The 21,668-nt window shown below is 34.4% G+C and overlaps 2 protein-coding genes across 3 annotated transcripts in view; one reads left to right on the top strand and one right to left on the bottom strand.

Moving 5' to 3' along the window:
• Positions 1-1,084: 1,084 nt before the first annotated feature.
• The window catches only part of LOC127879899 (uncharacterized), a 29,214-nt gene continuing 8,630 nt past the window's right edge, over positions 1,085-21,668 (top strand). The window contains exons 1-3 of one of the 2 annotated variants that reach the window (XM_052426998.1): positions 1,085-1,481; positions 1,651-3,014; positions 8,171-8,934. In XM_052426998.1, the coding sequence (XP_052282958.1) occupies positions 1,147-1,481; positions 1,651-3,014; positions 8,171-8,586 (2,115 nt within the window). In that variant the 5' untranslated portion in view covers positions 1,085-1,146 and the 3' untranslated portion in view covers positions 8,587-8,934. Of the gene's footprint in view, positions 1,482-1,650; positions 3,015-8,170; positions 8,935-21,668 lie in introns of those variants that run through there. The other variant, XM_052426999.1, reaches the window with a different exon arrangement.
• LOC127879900 (retinal dehydrogenase 2-like) overlaps positions 11,739-21,668 on the bottom strand; it is a 35,263-nt gene continuing 25,333 nt past the window's right edge. Inside the window, exons 10-14 of the mRNA XM_052427000.1 lie at positions 17,799-17,963; positions 16,002-16,159; positions 15,078-15,152; positions 13,469-13,508; positions 11,739-12,072 (exon numbers count right to left, since the gene is read on the bottom strand). Of these exons, the coding sequence (XP_052282960.1) occupies positions 12,040-12,072; positions 13,469-13,508; positions 15,078-15,152; positions 16,002-16,159; positions 17,799-17,963 (471 nt within the window). The 3' untranslated portion in view covers positions 11,739-12,039. The remainder of the gene's footprint in view (positions 12,073-13,468; positions 13,509-15,077; positions 15,153-16,001; positions 16,160-17,798; positions 17,964-21,668) is intronic.

Raw genomic sequence — 21,668 nt, 5'->3', positions numbered from 1 at the left:
GGTGACATGATAACATTTATCTTACTTCCTTCATAATAAAAACAAGAGATGTGTTTGTCAGAAAGACAATGCCCCCTATTGCGCCGCTTTGAAGCCATAAATTTGACCTTTGACCTTGAAGGATGACATTGACCTTTCACCACTCAAAATGTGCAGCTCCACAAGATACACAAGCATGCCAAATATGAAGTTGCTATGTTCAATATTAAAAAAGTTATGACCAAAATTTAACGAAGGTTAAAGTTTAAAAAAAAGGATATTTGACCTTTGACCTTGAAGGATGACCTTGACCTTTATTTATTAACCACTCAAAATGTGCAGCTCCATGAGATACACATGCATGCCAAATATGAAGTTGCGATCTTCAATATTGCAAAAGTTATAAAAGTTTAACCAAGGTTAAAGTTTTGTGACACACACATCAAATGACGGACACAATGACAGACAGACAGACAGACAGGCCACAAACAATTTTGTGATCTTTCGATCCGGAGGCATAAAAATTATATTGCTAAATCAGATAAAATGGTGTAATGGTGTATTTGTTTCATATTAGTTAGGTAGAAGTTGATATCTGATCATTTCATTGGCTATTATCCAATTTACTTCATTTACAAATCCTGAATTACATCAGGGTCAGTAAGAAGCCATGTGACTTATAATGCAAGGCTCTAATAACAACATATAAAATATGTAAAAATGTCTTAAAGTATAATATTTAAATATTTAGTATTTATTTTTCGATTTACCTGTCAAAGTAAACATAACCATTTGAATGGTTAAAACAAATTGATACGAGTAGCTTTACGTGGGAATGTCATTAGTTTTGAATTTGTTTTGCATTTGAATTTGAGTTTTTACTGATACAAAGCAATATAAGTATTCATTTTTATATATAAACATGTCGTTTTTAAGTTTTAACACATAAATTTCAATGCAATTCAAAACATTGGTATGAAAAGTTATGTCCGTTTAAACAATTTTTGTATACTCTTCCATCAGTTTAATTTGGTGATAAGATAATGAAAAATGTACCTATATATAAATTGAAACAGTCATGTGAGCGGAGATCAGGTGATACTGGTTCAAAAATCAGAATGTCAATTAATCGACTTTCAAAAGAGTGAAATAATTTGAACATCTACAATGGCTTCCAATTTTGAAAGTTCAATTTATAGGGAATCAGATATATTCTTTGACTTTTCGTGTTACACTTGTAAGGGAAATGATAGAAACACAGAGGCTGAATTTTACTGTAAGGACTGTTCCATGGTTTACTGTGGCAAATGTTTGGAGCACCATAACTTTCTTTATCAGAAGCATGCAACTTTGGACAAGAAAAACATAAGTAAGTGGCCAGTTTCCGATGCAACATTTGATGTTCGAGAGCAATGTCAGGTGCACAAGGACAGGAAATTGGAAAAATTCTGTGAGGACCACAGTGAGCTGATGTGCGCAGTCTGTCATGTCTACAATCATAAGTAAGTTAGTATACTAAGTAATTTATACCCAGTTTAAAAGAGCTGGTATTGAGCGTACAAAGTTTGAAAATTGTTAAATTTAAAAACAACATCCTATTTGAGTTAAAAAAAAAATAAAGATTGAAGTTGCTGATGTCTTAAATACATTTAAAGGGGACTTCCTTTGCAGAAAATGCAGCCATTTTGTTGTCATAGCTGATAAAGTAAAAGACCTGCACCAAAAAGGGGAGTTCAAGCAGTTGTCAGCGACTCTGGATACTTTACATGGACAGTTGATTCTGAAGAAAGATGACTTTGAGGAAAGTCTGAAGTCCCTGGAACAAGCCTACAATACAATTCTGGAAGAAATCATTGCTTTACGCAAGGCAATCAATGATTCTTTGTATCAATTGGAGAAGAATACTATCAAAGAGTTAGACACACTAGTGGCTAAATTGAGGACATCTATTCAAACTGATAATGTAAACTGCAATGAGTCTATCAAAAAGATGACATCTTTTAAAGAAGATTGGCTAAATATTAAAGGCAAAAGTGAAGCAACCCAAATGATTATGTACAGAAAATGCTTGGACATGTCTGTCAAGACCAAAGCAGTTTTACAAGAAATTACAGAAGATAATGATATAACACTGAGCTTTACACCTGATCCAATCATCCTTCAAACTATGGCCACTCTTTCAGGATTGGGACAAATACTCATCAAAGAAAGCAGAGAAGCAAAAGAGACAAAATCTAAAGCATGTTGTGAATTATCCAGCAAAATAAATCCAGAAATTCAAGCCATTGAAACCAACAACCAAGACCTGGATACCATTCCAGTATCAGGAACACCCAGACAAGCTAAAGTTGCAAACCAAACAAGTACTCTTAACAATTTAGATACAATTTACAATCAAGCACCAGTACCACCTAAACAGAGTGACATTACAAACCAATCAACTGCTGTTAACAAGTCAGACTATGTGCCCAATCCAATTTCCAATTCACCTGCACAGTCCGACAATGCTTTGAACAAGCCAGGCTGGATGCCTCATACAGTAACATCATGTACATCAACCCAGTTGGCCCAAGGATATCAATCAAGTGAACTTGACAGGTCTGATCCAAACCAAGTCATCAGAGTGAAGGAAAGTAAGAAGTATGAAGTAGAGGATGTATACTATATATCAGGTATCTGCGAGATAACTAATGGAGAATTCCTCTTGACAGACAAAAGAAACTTAAAAGTTAAGTTGCTTGATCAGACATACGAGGTGGTGGCCCAATGTGACTTGCCTAGTCAACCAATGTCCATTTGCAGAATCGACTCAAGTCTGGTGGCTGTTGCTATGGATATCAAAAAGATCATTTTCATCAAAGTGACCAATCTTCAGCTGTTAATAGACAGAACTTTGGAATTTCAACATTTATGCAATGGAATTGCCTATCACCAGGGCAATCTGTTCATTACAACAGACACAGCCCTGTACCAATACACTGTAGATGGAAGACTTGTGAGCAAGCTGTATGAAGATACAATGTTTGGACGGACAGGTAATTCTTACTACATGTATATATTATTCTGCATGGCCATACTGATAAGACCAATCTTTCTTAACAATACAGTTATACTTCATGTCAATACTACTAAGAACAATTATTCTACTATAATTGAACTTAAGAAGCAATCATTTTCATATTATCTAAAAAAAACAAATGTGTAAATAAGAACATGAACATATCGAACAAATAATATGTTGTGTTTTTTTGCATTTACAAAAACATAAGTATTCAAATAAAAAAGTATGTTTCCAAATTTTTTAATGAATACATGTAATAATACAGGCAAAAGAACGCCACTCTGCGGCGGGCGTTGACCGCTTATACACATCTTTTTTTACATAAATATAGACCTACCTATGCAAATGTTTTCTGCCTTCTTCAACTATATTTGTGATGATATATCCCTAAGCTTTTAAGCAAAATAAACATATTGACATGTACTTTATCAAATGTATAAGTACCTCACGAAAAATATACAAATGACATAATTATTTTGTATAAAATTGTACTCAATATTTGCAAATTATGTACTTTTCTCGGCAAAAAATACGTTTTTAACATCCTTTTGTATTGCTTCCTGTTTCTGTTTCCCAACCTTATGTGGGTGTAAGGCATATAAGAGCTTGTCACAGTAGTAGTGCCAAATCCCCGCCGAAATGTGTTTGCTTGTATGACAACATTTGTTTTAGAGTGTAGAATAATATTTATAAAACATGGCACCTGTGTCATCTATTTATATTTCAAGGACCAATTAGTTAAATAGTGTTGGAGTTATGCTGTAGAGAATAAAGTATATGGAAATTAAAGAAAGGGAGGTAATTAAAAAAGAAGACTATAAACAGTTACTGTTCTTGATCACTGTACTTTTCCTTAAACTCATCTATTTATTTTACAGGGAATACTGAAGTGTTCAAATTAAAATATTATTGTACAATTAGATAAAAGGGAGATATTAAAAATTGAAAAACTTAAATATTTACTATGAAATTAAATTAAATATAATTTAAAATTATAAAAAAAAATAAGTATAAATAAATAATAAAATCAATAAACAAAGGGAGATAATTCAACAAGAGCCCCGCATAACGAATGCCACGCTTGGCTGCAAAAGCTTGTCAGATTTTTTTTTAGAGGTCAGTGACCTTGACCTTTGACCTAGTGACCCGAAAATGGGTGTGGCGTGTAGAACTCATAAAGGTGCATCCACATATGAAGTTTCAAAGTTGTATGTGGAAGCACTTTGATTTTAGATGCAATGTTAAGGTTTAAGCACGACGCGGACGGCGGACGACACGACACGACGAGCTGGCTATGACAATACCTCGAGTTTTCTCCGAAAACAGCAGAGCTAAAAACTACGCCCGAAAGAGTTATGGTTGATGTTCACTGCACTTCTCCTAGTTGCCATCTGTTACTATTTCTAGTTTCAAGTAAATCCCTTCAATATATTAAGAGTGATGCTCTGGACAAAAATTTACTTTGAAATTAAATAAAGGGAGATAATTAAAAAAACTAAGGTAGATAGAGTAATGGTGCTTAGTCTCTGCACTTCTCCTACTTGCCATCTGTTTATATTTCAAGTTTCAAGTAAATCCCGTCAGTAGATTAAGAATTATGCCCCGGACAAAAACTTACTCTGAAATTAAAAAAATTGAGATAATTCAAAATCTAAGGTAGATAGCGTTATGGTTCTCAGTCACTGCACTTCTCCTAGTTGCCATCTGTTTATATTTCAAGTTTCAAGTAAATCCCTTCAGTAGATTTAGATTTATGCTCCGGACAAAAATTTACTTTGAAGTTATATAAAAGGGGAGATAATATAAAACTAAGGTATATAGAGTTATTGTTCTTGGTCCCTGCACTTCTCCTAGTTGCCATCTGTTTATATTTCATGTTTTTGTAGAGGTCAGAGTGAAATTGACCTTTGACCTAGTGACTCGAAAATGGGTGTGGCGTGTAGAACTCATCAAGGTGCATCTACATATGAAGTTTCAAAGTTGTAGGTGGAAGCACTTTGATTTTAGAGCCAATGTTAAGGTTTTAGCACGACGCGGACGGCTGAGGACACGACACGACGAGCTGGCTATGACAATTCCTCAGGTACTCTCCGAAAACAGCCGAGCTAAAAACTACGCCCGAAAGAGTTACGGTTCATGTTCACTGCACTTCTCCTAGTTGCCATCTGATTATATTTCTAGTTTCAAGTAAATTCCTTCAGTAGATTAAGAGTTATGCTCCGGACAAAAATTTACTTTGAATTTAAATAAAGGGAGACACTTCAAAAACTAAGGTAGATAGAGTTATGGTTCTTAATCACTGCACTTCTCCTACTTGCCATCTGTTTATATTTCAAGTTGCAAGTAAATTCCTTCAGTAGATAAAGAATTATGCACCGGACAAAAACTTACTTTGAAATTAAATAAAGGGAGATAATTTAAACACTAAGGTAGAAAGAGTTATGGTTCTTAGTTACTGCACTTCTCCTACTTGCCATCTATTTATATTTCAAGTTTCGAGTAAATCCCTTCAGTAGATTTAGAGTTATGCTCAGGGCAAAAAAATTCTTTCAAATTATATAAAAGGGGAGATAATTAAAAAACTAAGGTATATAGAGTTATGGTCACTGCACTTCTCCTAGTTGCCATCTGTTTATATTTCAAGTTTCAAGTAAATCCCTTTAGTAGATTAAGAGTTATGCTCCGGACAAAAATTTATTTTGAAATTATATAAATGGGGAGATAATTAAAACACTAAGGTATATAGAGTTATGGTTCTTGGTCACTTCACTTCTCCTAGTTGCCATCTTTTAATATTTCAAGTGTCAAGTAAATCCCTTCAGTAGCTTTAGAGTTATGCTCCGGACAAAAATTTAAGTTTGAAATTATATAAAGGGAGATAATTCAATAGCTAAGGTAGATATAGTTATGGTTCTTGATCACTGCACTTCTCCTAGTTGACATCTGTTTATATTTCAAGTTTCAAGTAAATCCCTTCAGTAGCTTTAGAGTCATGCTCAGGACAAAAATTTACTTTGAAATTATATAAAAGGGGAGATAATTAAAAAACTAAGGTATATAGAGTTATGGTCACTGCACTTCTCCTAGTTGCCATCTGTTCATATTTAAAGTTTCAAGTAAATCCCTTCAGTAGATTTATAGTTATTCTCCAGACAAAAATTTACTTTGAAATTATATAAAAGGGGAGATAATTAAAAAAACTAAGGTATATAGAGTTATGATTCGTGGTCACTTCACTTCTCCTAGTTGCCATCTGTTTATATTTCAAGTTTCAAGTAAATCCCTTCAGTAGCTTTAGAGTTATGCTCCGGACAAAAATTAAAGTTTGAAATTATATAAAGGGAGATAATTCAAACACTAAGGTAGATAGAGTTATGGTTCTTGGTCACTGCACTTCTCCTAGTTGCCATCTGTTTATATTCTAAGTTTAAAGTAAACCCATTAAATAGATTTGGAGTTATGCTCTGGACAAAGTTATGGACGGAGGAACAGACGGACGGGACCAATTACTATATCCACTACGAACATTTTTTCGACGTGGATAAAAATCAACTAGTTCATTACAGGCAATGATAACTTTTTCCAAAATCCATTTCACTAAACATAATAAGTCTGTTATGTATTGAATATATCCCGATTAGTTCAAATGCATTACCTTTTATAAATTTGATATCTAATTGTTATGATTATCTTCATAAATCAATCAACACTTTAAAAGTTTGATTTGTTTAAACATTAAACAAATGCCTAGAATTGTCCTCAAATGACATCAGTCTATACTATTGGTTTGTAAATTTATTTTAACTCTATTTTATGTTGCTTTGTACAAATGTCATAATTCCAAGATGTCAGACAATGGAAAACAAGGGACAAAATTGTCACAAAAACAGGTTTTCAATTTGAAAAAAAGTCTGATTAAGGGAGACTACTCAAACTGAACTGATTGTTTATTGTTACCCTCCTTGTTTCAAAATAAAACTATTTTTAGTCATGGCGACCTTGACCTTGGAGATATTGACGTTATACTTTCGTGCGACACACCGTCCAATGATGGTGAACAAATGATTTTAAAATCTCACAATGAATGACATAGTTATGGCCTTGACAAGCTCATTTATGGCCATTATTGACCTTTGAACTCAAAGTGTGACCTTGACCTTGGAGATATTGATGTAATTCTTTTGCGCGACACACCGTCTAATGATGGTGAACAAATGTGCCAAATGATTTAAAAATCTCACAATGAACGACAAAGTTATGGCCCGGACAAGCTTGTTCCGCCAGCCCGCCGACATTCGCCAATCTAATAACCAGTTTTTTCCTTCGGAAAACCTGGTTAAAAAGAATTAGTTTAAACCTATTTATTTTAGCTCGATTGCATCGAAATCCTTAGGCTTATCCCTTTACCACTTAGATACGTATTTTAAGCATTTATAGTCCCTTAAAAAGTTACATTTTATTAAGGACCTTTCTTACTAGATTCAAGTTTTAAAGGCTTCATTTCCAACCCTTATATACTGATAAGCAGCAAACAGCCTAAAACCTGAACAGACTGCAAGTTACTCGCAGGCTGTTCTGGTTTTATGCTGTTTGCATATAGCCATTTTCACTTTGCTTCTGAGAAGGAAAGGGTTAAATAAAGGCTTTCGAGTCCGTTTCCTGGGTAGAACCAGTACTTGTTGTCTTTTGGGGAGATGTAAAGAACACTCCCACAGACAAACCCTTGACCTACCAGTCGCTAGGTGGACACCATATCCATTTCACCACGGCGAAAAAAAGAATTGAAGATTCTGATAGGCAAAAATAATATTTACAATCAACGCATATAATACACGTGTAATTAGCATGGATTAATGAAAAGCATGTGTCCTTCAACTATTGAGAATATGATTAAGATACAAAAAAACTAATTTGCATAAGAAATGTATGGAATTGTGTATCCTCAGATTCACATTCTGCTTTATTATGTGTGTCTATATGTACATTATACTGTTACAGCATTTAAGTGAAAGAGACGATACTGAAGCTAAAAACATTTAATATGTGTTAATATTTCCCCCTGAACTGCCACTAGCGTGATATCATATTTCCATATATAACACCTTAGCTTCACTTCTTTAAATACCACAGTTTTGGCCTGTGCAGTGAGTCCAGATGGAGAGAGGATATACACGATTAACCAGGTCAGTAATCAGCTAATCAGACTGCTAATCACACTGTCCAGAGATGGCACAGTGATCTCCACACTGTTTGACCCTGCACTGACGTTAGGGGGAATCATAATCCCAACTGTCTCACCAAGCCTCCATGTGACAGACTCAGGACAAGTTCTGGTATGTGGAGAATGGTCCGGCACAATCATCCAGGTTGACAAAGATGGGAGGCAGAGACTGACAGAGGTGGTCACGGTGAGGCAGAGACTGACACAGGTGGTCGCGAAGAAAGATGATGTGAAAATACCAACATGTGTCTACTACAGTAAACATACAGAAATTCTAGTTGTAGGAATGGTGGGTGGTGACATTTTGGTGTTTAGCACACGCTGATTCTTTGAATAGTTAATATCTACTGATTTAAATATACATGGAATACATTTAAAATAGGACATTTTCAAGGAATGAAAATATGTAAATAGTTCCCATGAAAAAGCAGTCTTTCCATGATCAAATCAAAGTGAGTTAATATGCTGATATACTTACAAGTTAAACAGAAGCTTTATCTGATAGGATTGCAATAATATCTACATTTATCTACTATTAATTTCTTTGAGAGAATCAGTTTATGTGATACTTGTTATAAATACTATTTATACTATTACTTTGTTTTGTTTCGTTTTGCATGATTGCGTAAGTAATGTACTGTTATGAATATTGAATAAATGAGTCAATGAGTTTTGTATTGTTTAAACTTTTTTATGAGAATGATCAAAGATATCAATTGTTTTCCAAAAAGAAACTGGCAAGGCTCTTAGATGCTAAGGGAACTAAACTATTCTGAGAAGACAGCGTTCAGAATAATAGAGGAAACATAAATATTTAATTTCTAGACACATTTTTTTCAAACACGGCTGAGATATCAGTATTAAGGATGCTAGAGGTTAACCAGAATTCTACTGAAACGATCAGTTGACTGGTAACATAGTTCGGAAAAGGTTAACCTGATTTGTTTAGCATGCTTTTTTCATGGCATTAATAGTAAGATTGTACTATTTGCGCTGACATACTGCCACCTAAAGCTGGTGTTTGGTTTGAACAACATAAAACGCTAACAACGGTAACAAATAATGTGTCAACGAACGCAGTAATCAAGCAATAAATCAGTACCGGTATATTTGTGGTTGCAAACAAGGTGCATGTTTTCATAATTGGCACTATTTTTTTGTTTTACTCGCGAAAATTTAACTTGCGAACTGTGGGGGGTTTGGGCTATTAGTGTAGACGTTATTGACACATTTTATATCAAACTTGCAACAAAAATAAGTTGAGACTTCGGAAAGTTTATTTTGATCTTTTTGACGATACTGAGACAACATCGTCTAAGGTATGATAACCATAAAAAAAATTCTTCACAATGGCGACCTATGTAAAAGACAGAGCCAGTCCGATTGAGATAACTCGATTTTTCTAATCGAAATACCTCGATTTTCATTGATAACATTCTCCTTGCAGAGTTGTCGTTCGTGTTTCAACATTCAACAATGGCCGCCCCCATGAAAGTATCGAGTAAAAACTTTCTTACTGCATAAATTGGCCTATTCCGCTATTTAGAAGCTGTCATTTATGATATATGAATTATTTATTCACTTAATCTCCGCTAATGACAACAATGGATGGAATTCGAAGGATATATTCGATGTGAATGGATCACTTTCTACAATGGCTTCGCCCATGATAGAATTGATAACACTCGTGTCAAAACTTTCTTACAGCTTAAATCGGCTTGTTTCGCTATTTAGTAATGCAACAATAAATGGAATTCGAAGGATATATTCAATGTGAATGAAGCACTTTCTGGATCTCGACAGCTTGACAAGGCAAAACTGGCATACTGATGATACTGGTAATTTTAGTTATCAATTTAAAGGGATCTTTTCACGTTTTTGGTAAATTGACAAAATTTGAAAAAAGTTGTATCGGATTCGCAAATTTTCGTTTTAGTTATGCTATTTTTAGGAAACAGTATAACTGAACAATTACCATGGTCTAATATAGCTATTATATGCATCTTTTAACGATTTAAAAATTATAAAGCGTTGCAACGCGAAACGATTGAATAATTTGGAGAGCTCTGTTAAGTCGTTTAAACTTGTGGAACTACGAAGATTGCTTATATAACGTAAAAAATACGATTCTTATGTAAGCTTGGCAAGATAGCTCAGTTGGCTTATGCGTTTTTATTTCAGAATTTTATTTTTGATTTTTTACTGGAGCTTTTAAAGTTTAATGTTTACATTTATCAATATAAGGCATTTAATGACAAACTTCAAAACATGCCAAAATCTGTGAAAGGGCCCCTTCAAACACCGTATAAAATGATGTATTCCCGTGACTGATCGAAAAAGGTGGTTATTGAAAAACGTGGTGGGAAATACATGTATGTTGTATCATATTCATGTAGATCAGTCACTGAGTATGGTCAATGAAAGTGAATTTTCATATAAAATGCTCTATAACTTTAGTCTCTGAATACATTTTAAAAAATGACCACAATGCAGCAGTTTACGTTTCAACATCCCCTCCCGCACATACTCCCTTGCTCAATAACAATCATCTATGACAAAAATTCGCACCCCCTTTTCAAAACCCTGGCTACGGGCCTGATACCGTTGAAGGTGAATACTAACATTTTTTACCTAAAAAAGTTGAAAACAGTTTTTAGAAAAGTCAACATTTTGGCATTCAACCTTAAATGACCAGACAACGTTTATCATTCAATAATTTGTCTCTTCCCAAATAAATTTTGACCAGTACTGATAAAGCGGTTTCTGTCAGAAATTGACATAATCATGAATGCAATGTAACTGGCGCGTACTTTGCAGCTATATCTTTGGTCAAGACAGCTCAGTAAAAACGCATTTTCCGGTTATTTACAAGTGTTACAAATTAAAAACCTCTTAAACCCAAGGGTTCAAGTATTGTTATTCAAATTAAGGCAACTTAAACATTGTCCAAATTTGATACACATGCATATAACAGTTAAAAGCTGTGAGTTCCTAGATATTGGTTGAGACCCGAATATGGTCTATTACTGAAAATTACATGGAATTTGATTTGTTAAATAAAAGAAGAAAATGGATTTGACTGCTGACTTCCACACAATTTAGTGAGATTGTTTACAAGGAATTCGTACAATAAGTAGTTTATGCCGCGCTTTGCGTTAAGAAGCAGAGATAAAAAAAATCGGCTTGTTTCGGTTCGGCATTCGGTGAAAGATATGTTTATGCATGTTGGCAGAACAGCTGCAATATAAAGATGAGAAATATATCATGACACCTTTTATCTAGAAATCCATTTTATCATCATATACAGATCGGGTTCTCTACAGATCTTGGCACAAACATGTGAGCAAAAAAGAAAAATCGAATGTTATTTTAATGGGACAAATGTAAAAAAAACGTGTGTTGTTCCTATTAATTGCGCTTTCTTAAACAAGCCCGCAATGTTGTCAAGAGCAATCGTAAAATACATTATACAACACGAAAATTCATAGTATTTGATTACAAACAATGACACACACACAAAACTATCTTTCTCGCAAATCTTACGAAATTTAACTGCAACCACCAAACAAAAGTGAAAATATACAAAACAAAGTAGCATGTCCACTTCAACTGAAGAAGCCCACTACTCTTACACACGGAATTAATAATTGCTTATTTCAGAGAAATCTTTATAAACAAAACAAAACATTGATTGTCTGGAATGTAAATGGCAAAAATCTGCGTATAAGTTAAGGATAAAAAAACATTGAAAAAATCACTTTGCTGCAGAAGCTGCACACTACAAGTACTTCTCTGGGAAGTTTATCGTCACCTGAAATATACCATAAAGAGATATATATATATATATATATATATATATATATATATATATATATATATATATATATATATATATATATATATATATATATAAATAAATAAATAAATATATATATATATATATATATATATATATATATATATATATATATATATATATATAGCAAATTATGATTGATATGTCACTGACGGCTCGGGTACAACTTAAATGTACCCCGGGTACTCTTAAGTATACTAAAATGTACCCCGGGTACGTAAAATATACTAAAACCTACCCGGCCAATTTAGACTGTACCTGAGTTTTATTCCTTCCCAAAATGCGATGTCGTAAAACACGCTTTTACATTTGTGAAAAAAGCTAACAGTTTCGGAGTAAATAAACAAAATATCATGTTTAATAATATTATTACCTCCATCGCCACCTTCGCCAAAATACGAATCTAAATTCTCTTTGAACAAAACCTACCTCAACATTCTTTTTTTTTAGCAGGAGTTGCTGTAATACAGAGGCCATTTTCGAAAATATTAACATATATATGAACATAATTAAATTGAAATAAATAGCCGACAATAACAAATTTAGCGTTAGAGTTACCGGGCACGTTCAGTATATGTTTCGTACCCAGGGTACATTTAAGTATACTTAAGAGTACATCGGGTACAATAAAGTAGTACCCGAGCCCACAATGACCAATCGAGCGCAAGTTATAGTTTCTTACAGACACACACAACAGATGTGAGGGCATCGTCGTTACTTATTAAACAGCAACTGTATCTTTTTAATAATGTGAAATTTGTCTCAAATCTTTCTGTTAAAAGACTGATTGTGAAGTATTTTTGTTATGTTTCGTTCAATTCTGAAGTGTTTTTGTTTTGCAGTTTACTTGTCAAATTGTGCGTCTTTATGTGCATTTTCAATACCGGTACTTAGTTTATTTGGCAAACTTCCTGCTGTGGTAAATTTTAAAGTCATTCTTTGTCGTATTTCTATTTATTTGTCACTTGGTCAAAATCCACCCATTTTTCTCCATTGATCAAGTACATTGTCAAACTTCTTTTGCTTCACTGGTAGTGACAGTGGTACAGGATTGCCAAGCCTCTTTGGGATCATTGGTACATCGCCTACTTTTTTGTGTTAATTGGTCAATGGCCAAGATTTTTTTATAAGCTATCAAGACTTTTCGTGTTCATGGGTTAGTTATACAGCATTTTTTTGTTCATTGGTACATTGTTCGTCTTTTCCATTTTATTAGCTGATTATCAAAACTCTTGGTGCTCATTAGTCAATAGTCAGGCCTTTTTGCATTCACTGGTCAAAAGTCAAGGTTGTTGAAACTTACATTATTAGGTAAGAAAACACTGATCTGGTTAAAAACAACTATACATACCGTCTTGATTTCAGTATACTCACGAAGAGCATATTCTCCCCTGAAAATTAATAAAAAAATGTTTAACAACTGAAGTTTATAGGAATAACTAGAATTAGTGACGTGACAAAGAATACTCCCCTACCCACCTCAACAATGACGTACGATGTCCCGTGATGTAATAGAAAGTCTAAATTCAAAAAGGTGCATAACTTCTGCACTTTTTAATGCAGGATCATAAAAATCCAACAATCTTCAAGCCATCTTTAGATGAGTTTGTGTGACCAACAGACAAATAGATGTTTCTGTGCTAAAATATGCCATTCGCAATGAGATTTAAAAAGACCCGCATCATGCGAAAATGGGTCTTATGCCATATGCACCCATCATAGCTATTGTCCATCCAGCCTGCGCATCTCACAGTCTGGTTGTCAGGAGATACATAATGTGACCATAAAACCTCGAGTGATTTTATAGCGGACAGCATCGATCTCACCAGAATACGCAAATGCACAGGCTGGACTTGAGCTACGCTGGCCAAAACGCCAAAAGACCCATTTTCACATGATGTGGCTATGAATGTTTGATTTGAATGTTTTGAAAATAAAATGCGTGTTAAATACTAACACACAATATATTTTGATGGTGGAGAAATAAACTCATAATAAGCCATGTGAGGACACATGTGATGTGAACTCCCGCAGTATAATTTGTTTCTTTAACACTATTGTGTGATTTGACTATAATATCTCATATTTCATGTGGTGAATATTCGACTACCAAGAGAAAACTAACACACAATAGTTCAACTTTTGTTTTCAATTTAATTATTTAGAAACGAAAATTTCAAACTTTATTTCAAAGTACAAATTTTCGCAACTCATGATCAACGTTTTATAAATTGAGAACTGTTAATATAAACATTAACCTTATACTATTGCGTTGTTATCACTCGTGCAATTGAGAATACATGAGATATTGATGCTACCTGTTGGGAACAAAAGAACGTTTCCCAGACATATCAAATTTAACCGCGCTGTAGTAGCAAGCACTAGGTTACGCACCAGATGCGTGATAGTGTGTTGGACTCTCGATATAACACTATACTTGTTTTATTTTCCCGCATCTATTAATAGCCTCAAATTATGAATGACCTGTGTTGAGCAAAAATACCACATGATTAAGACGCAGCAGATAGTGGACTCTATTTTAATCATTCATAAACATTCTCTTTTGTGACACATATATTTCTTACATTGTTTATTGATTTTTGTCTATGTACGCTCCGTTCAAAAATATTTAATTTAACACACTATTCATATTATGTTTCTATTTGTGTATGAATATAGTTGAAAAACTCAAACCTCTGGCATGAATTACACAACTCGTTCTCTGCGCGGATGCGCAGATGCTGCATTTATCAGGTTTATTGTAGTTATGAAGACTGTCTTGAAACGCGTGGTATTAACCTTAGTTGTTCGCAAGTGAACAACTGAAAAGTAAAATCCTTCAAAATCAGGTAGGATTTCTTTGTGATGGCATAGATTGTATGTGAGAGCATGAAACGACAGCTCTGCATGGTGATTTGAACGGGTATAACTTTTGGTTCCCTGCTGAGCCAACAACTTACAGTTCTCTCCCTTGGCCACTCTTCTTAAACCCACCAAAAGGAGTCTGGGATTTGACCACATCATAACAGTTCACCCTGAAATAGACAAAAGGGTTATAATTAACAACAGCAATCATTTTGGAAGAATACATTTTGTGTGTGTGAATATCATAATTATTTTGTATGGAATGATTTCAATGCAATGACTAGTTTGTTACACAAAGTCCATTGTTGCAGATTTTGTCATCAAAAGTGAAGAAGATCAAGGTTTTATCTCGCCTATCATTGAATCCAGACAAGATCTTATGATGAAAAAAGATTGTGTCACTGAAGTCTCAAATGCAATATAATTCTCTTAAAAACTAAACGCAGTTTACTGACAAACTACAGATAGTTTTCACAGCCAAGGGAAAATTACTCTTTTTTGTCTCCAGTATTGGATCTTTACTGAAACATAATTTTGTTGACAGGCAGTCAGATGAAATAAGTGCAATATGGAATTCCTGGTGTAATCTAACCCATTAGCGATGGCTTTGCACAAGCAGGAGAGAACACTAAAGACAGCATTTAAAGAGACAAAAGTAGTGAATATCTCATCCTTAAGCTTTAGCCAGATATTCCAAAAGCTTGGACAAGACATTTTGATTTTTTTTTGTAAAAGGAAGTTTCTTCTAAAAGAAAACCCAGCTTAAGGCGGAAAGTGTCGTCCTCGATTAGCCTGTGCGGACTCCACAGGCTGATCTGGGATGACACTGAGCACACATGCATTAAGCCCAGTTTTCCCTGAACAAGGCTTCATTTATTGTTTGTTCATTATTAGAATGTTAATAACTAATCATTTCATGCATGAATGTATAATAATATGAATTTGTTATCGCAATAAGCTGTAATATGCTTAAGTGAATACAATATTTGTTCTGTTCTGTAAAAAATTATTCTCCTTACCACACAGAGCCTGCATCAAGGTTCTGTGATATCTTCAATGCCTTGTTGATGTCGCGGGTCATGACGCCTGCTGCCAGACCGTACGACGTGTTGTTGGCACGCTCTATCACCTCGTCAATGTCCTTGAACTTCAAGATCGACTGAACTGGACCAAATATCTGAGGGAAAAAATGTCAAGAAAAGAACTCAGACACAGGCCCAAATATCTGAAAGCAAAGAATGTCAAGAAAATGATTGAACTGGACCATATATCCCCCCCATATATTTGACCTTTGACCTTGAAGGATGACCTTGACCTTTCACCACTTAAAATGTGCAGCTCCATGAGATACACATGCATGCCAAATATCAAGTTGCTATCTTCAATATTGCAAAAGTTGTCTGTTATGGTCAATGTTAAAGTTTGACGCAAACAAACCAACAAACAGACAAGGCAAAAACACTATGTCCCCAAGTATAGACTGGGGGACATAAAAATTAAGTACAGAATCTGTACATGATGCTGACGACCATATTTATAGGTTTTATGCAGCTGTAAAGTATCCTCTTTCTTTACTTAAGAGCTTCATGCAATCGGGTAAAGTTTTATTTACACTTACATATTTTGTAAATAATTCAGTGTGAGATTTACAGCTCCTTAAAACCTGTTTAATCCCCTTAACAATGACCGTTCCTGGCAACGATCCCAGTTATATTTCTTTTTTTGTTGAGTACTTGTATCTGTTGTCTAATACACATGAGCTGTGCTCGGGAAAAACGAGGTTAAACAAGCAAATTCGTTGTATTATATTTGACACTCAAAAAAGATTTTTTTCAAGATACAAAGGGCCATAACTCCGTTATTAACAGATGGTTTACAATTCCATTGGCGTGCATCATCCTCTTATCCATATACATACTCATACCAAGTTTCAATGAAATCCGCCAAAGCACTTCCAAGATATGGCTCCGGACGGAGGGAAAGACGGACAACGCCAAAACAATATCCCTCCACCTATGGTGGGGGATAACAAGACTATTGCCAAGCAATATAAGTCCCCTACCGGTAAAACTCCACCATTTTCAGAAATATTTCTATTCTATTTGTTGCCATAGCAACCAGAATTCTTGACGTAGGAAATGACTTCCATAATCTCCATATTGCCATCTGTCCATATTTCCAGTTTCATGAAAAAATATTAAGAACTTTTAAAGTTATCGCAGGATCCACTATTTTCAGCAATATTTCTAGTCTATTTGTTAATATTTCTAGTCTATAAGTCCCATGCGGTTTCACCGGTAGGGGACAATAAATGTGCTTTATGGCTAATCAGGTAAAACACGTACTTTCCCCCTAGACTGGATAAACATTTTGAAGAGACTTCCTTAAAGCAAAAATTTCTTTAAAAAAAGAAAAGAAAGATGTGTCCTTTATAAGCATGTGCATTTTGCTTATGTTAATCTGGGACGACACTTATGCACATATATGAAGCCCTATTTTCATAAAGCTCAGCTCATTCGCTTTCTATCTCACTGTTTCGGTATCAGTACCTTGCCGTTGATAAAGGACCGCTTGTTATAATAAAGTTTTTCTGCTGATGGTGTAGCTGGAAGTTTCACTTTATGTTTATTATATTAAACAAGTTATTGACCAGATCCCAGAAATTTAGCATGTATTATCCCACTTTATTCTCAAAAGATACGACCCACCCTCTGAGTAAAAAAGGTTGATGTTGGCAAAGTGTCCTCCCAGATAGCCTATGCATTAAACACCGGCTAATCAGGGACGACACTTTCCGCTTTTATGGTATAATATACCTCCTCCTTAGCAATGCGCATGTCATCCGTGACATCAGAGAAGACAGTGGGTTTGACGAAGAAGCCGGTGTCCCCTTGTCTCTCCCCTCCACACTGTAGACTGGCTCCCTGCTGCTTTCCAGACTCTATCAGACCCAGGATCTTGTTAAACTGCTCCTCGTCAATCTGACAGGGATATAAATAAATAAATAATTTTGTAAAGCTGAGAAGTGTAAGGAATAATTCATACTCATATGAAAATATATAGCTGAGCTGTGTGGTGTTTCATACTCATATAACAAGAGCTGTTGTGTTTGAATATAAATTTCAGTACAGTCAATCTTTTGCATGCGACACCAAGTTTGAATTCAGCGACCTTTGTCTTATGCGACCACCTTGAATCCCCCCTGAGCGTTTTCACTATAATTTGATACTGTATTCAGCGGCTTTGGTCTAACTCGACCAGCAACCACAGAATTGTGTGTATTTTGATGTCCAAATCTTCAATAATGCAACCACTTAGAGGTAAAAGTGGTAAATCTGTGTAAACTGTTTCTCTAAGCCAATAAGATGTACTGTTACACCTTTGTTTCATTTTCACACCAGCCATTATGCTTTGTCTTGATGACCGGTTCTTACTGGTATTGATTCAGACTGCTTGTCAATTTTTTATGTACAATAATATAAGGATGTATTGAAGCACAGTCTATGGTTTTAAGAGTTTACTATGTGGAACGTTAACTGACAAACATGTTAGCCGATTTATCCGGAGAAAAGATAACAGGTGCAGAAATAATACACTGTACGCGAGCAACATTTTCACAGAGTTCCTGAGAGATGTTGAAAATAGACTATTAGTCTGCTACATTTGTCGTAATCTGTTCTTTAAAAAATTGTAATTGTAAGTATGCTAATAAGTATGTGTATGCCTATCCAATTGTTACTTAATACATTTTCCAATAAGGCATGTTTGATTCTTTTTAATTGACGTGTTTTATTTATTTCTTGAAAAAAGTTGTTAAGTTTTCATATTTTGAGTATATTCGATAATAAATTTTACTGGGTACAGGTACCAGGTAACTACCAGTTAACTATAAATAACGCAAGTAGATTGATCATCATCGTCACATGGTAAACCCCGGAACGCAAATTGTGCATGCGTAGTGAATTGTACATATTTTATATGTGAAATTATCGATCTACTTGCGTTATTTATAGTGTATATAATATCCCTTCTTGAGAACGTATGCAAAACGTACGTTTAATGTACGTTTTGCGTGCATTCAACGTGGCAGTATTGGCACTGCGTTTAATGTGCGCTTTTTCTTACCAAGGGAGTTTTTACCAAATCAAAAAAAACAAACAAGAACTTCGTCAAATGTGCCCTTTATGTGGGTTAAAGTGCGCTTTTGACTTGATACGAAAAAGTATGCTTATGACAGTGTCAAAATGTGCGCTTTCATGTGGGTAAAAACTGCCCTTTTAAGCACGTTTAATGTGAGCTTTTTTAAGTCAGTACAGATAAAAAGCGCACATCAAACACACTTTAAGCGAAGTTTTAACCCACATTATGGTACACGTGTTGGTAAATGTGCGCTTTTGGCGAGTTTTAACTGCGCTAAAGTGATTTAAATGTGCATTTTTTTGTTAGTCAGTTCTAATAAAAAGCACACATTTAACTCGCTTATAGCGCAGTTTTAACTCACATAAAAACGCACATTTTACGCACATGAATGGCAGTCAAAAACACACTTTTAAAAGCACACATGTGCGTTAAAGGTGCATCTTTTGCCTTTACAAAGTTGATTCAATTGCATGATGTCAAAAGTTTTAAAATGCAGATATGCAAAAAGTTATAATGTAGGTATACCAGTATATGTTAAATCAATACAAGACAATTTAATGTAATCCAACATTATTACATTTATACATGAACAATTTAATTTCATTGATGACAATTTGGTGAAAAAAACATAATTAGATTATAAATAAACAAAACATAATAGGCTATTAATAGCATACTTATAATAACAGTATTTACACAGGAAAAAATGTTGACTCGTGTTGAAAAATCATTTTACACAAAAATACATAAATCAAAGAAATCGATATAATCCGTTCATCTGGTCTTTGAGGCGACTAAGTGCGGCCCTCATGTTCCTTTCAACCCATGCCAACAGGTCGGTCGAATTTCTTTGCAACTATCTCTGTAATGAAGTATTGAATGATATATGCTGGTTTGTTTACTTTTCACTTACTCATAAAAATTTGTTTGATACTTCATTCTGTATTGAGGTCTTGATAGCATATTAAAATCCATCATTAAATCCATGAAAAATTGTAAGTTATGTTTTACAATCAAACTATACGCTTAATGTTAAAGTATATAAGAAAAAATAAAATGAGAAAGCCAATTTGTCACAAAACACGCTCTTATACGAGACATTGATCAAGTTAAGATACTATTTGAGTTAGACAGTGGACATCATTCTCCTACTTGCCAACAACCTAGTGCAAGTGTTCCCATAATACATATGTACATGCACTGGTATGACTTGTTTGTAAACTGGGCCTATAATAAAAGATAAGCTTGAATCATAATTGGTTTATTTAATTAATGTTAAATATATGTGTATTTTTTTTAAATAAGAAACTAACAATAGTTGACACGTTTGCTGCAACTGGTGACATAGGGAGTGACAGTGCCTTGGCCCTATGGTATAGAGTTACACAGCGGTGGTGGCTCATTCTTTCTTGCCGTTCTTTTACCAATTTCTACCTGCAAGCACATAAAATACATTGATTTGGGATACGTAATAAAAGCATAATTCTAATTCGCTATTTTGTGAGAGGGAAAGGTTCAATACGAAACTAAATTGTGCATGCCACCTGTGCAGGTTTAAATAACCTCAAACCAACCATATGTAATTAACAGTAGGCCAAGAGTTGCGGTACAGAAATATTGGCATACACCTGCAATTTGTGGTAACCTTTTTGTTGATTTTCAGTAAATATTTCAAACCATTTGCTTGGTTAACTTTAAATGTTTATAATCAAGAAATGGCCATGCATTAAAAAAACTAAATTGCAACCTTTAAGCTTCAAGCAATTTAAATAAAATCCTTAATCTACTGACATATGTCATCTTTGAAACCATATTAACTGAAATATAGAAATTTGAATTTGTCCATAATATTTTTAGAAAAAATAAATAAAACAAAACTCACCGCCTATCTGGTAGATCGTCGCTGCGTATTTTCTCTTGAAGAGGAGCCGTAACATCGTCACCAACTGCATATTGTTGTGATTCCTTTTGCGGCGAATCAATGGCTGACAATGCAACCACGGAAAGGGTCGATTCTTCGCAATTAAAAATTCACAACATGATCACGTTTATTTGTTTGTAAACATTCAATTTGACTCACCTAAGCAACATGGTTTGAAAGCATGTGAGATTGGTTGTTCATAACCATACTACAGCATCACCCAAAACACAAGACCACTCCAAAATTTAAACTCTTTAAGTAACATTTAAAAAGTTGGAAATTGCAGTTCTAATTCCGAATTTGTCCCAACTTTAATGAGTAAAATAGTTAATTAAGAAGGAGTTCAAGGCAACACTCCCAGTCCACACATAATGCAGCCTCAGACGCAGAAGAACCCCGTACACTTCTAAATACACACATAGAATGGAGTGGAAATATAAATTTAAAAATACTTACACAGACTCAAAACTTTAATGGGAAATGTGTATAAAGAAATGAAGTATTCTGTTGAGTAATATATTTAGTAAAGAAAGAACTAAGTGAATATTACGACAGTCAGTCAGTTGGACTATAAAATAAGTCCATTATAATATGACAATCTCAGCATATACAATACTGTAGTACT

Source organism: Dreissena polymorpha, chromosome 4 (assembly GCF_020536995.1).
Source record: "Dreissena polymorpha isolate Duluth1 chromosome 4, UMN_Dpol_1.0, whole genome shotgun sequence".
Taxonomy (NCBI): domain Eukaryota; kingdom Metazoa; phylum Mollusca; class Bivalvia; order Myida; family Dreissenidae; genus Dreissena; species Dreissena polymorpha.
The sequence above is the reverse complement of the archived record's forward strand: the minus strand, read 5'-3'. Positions and strand labels throughout refer to the sequence as shown.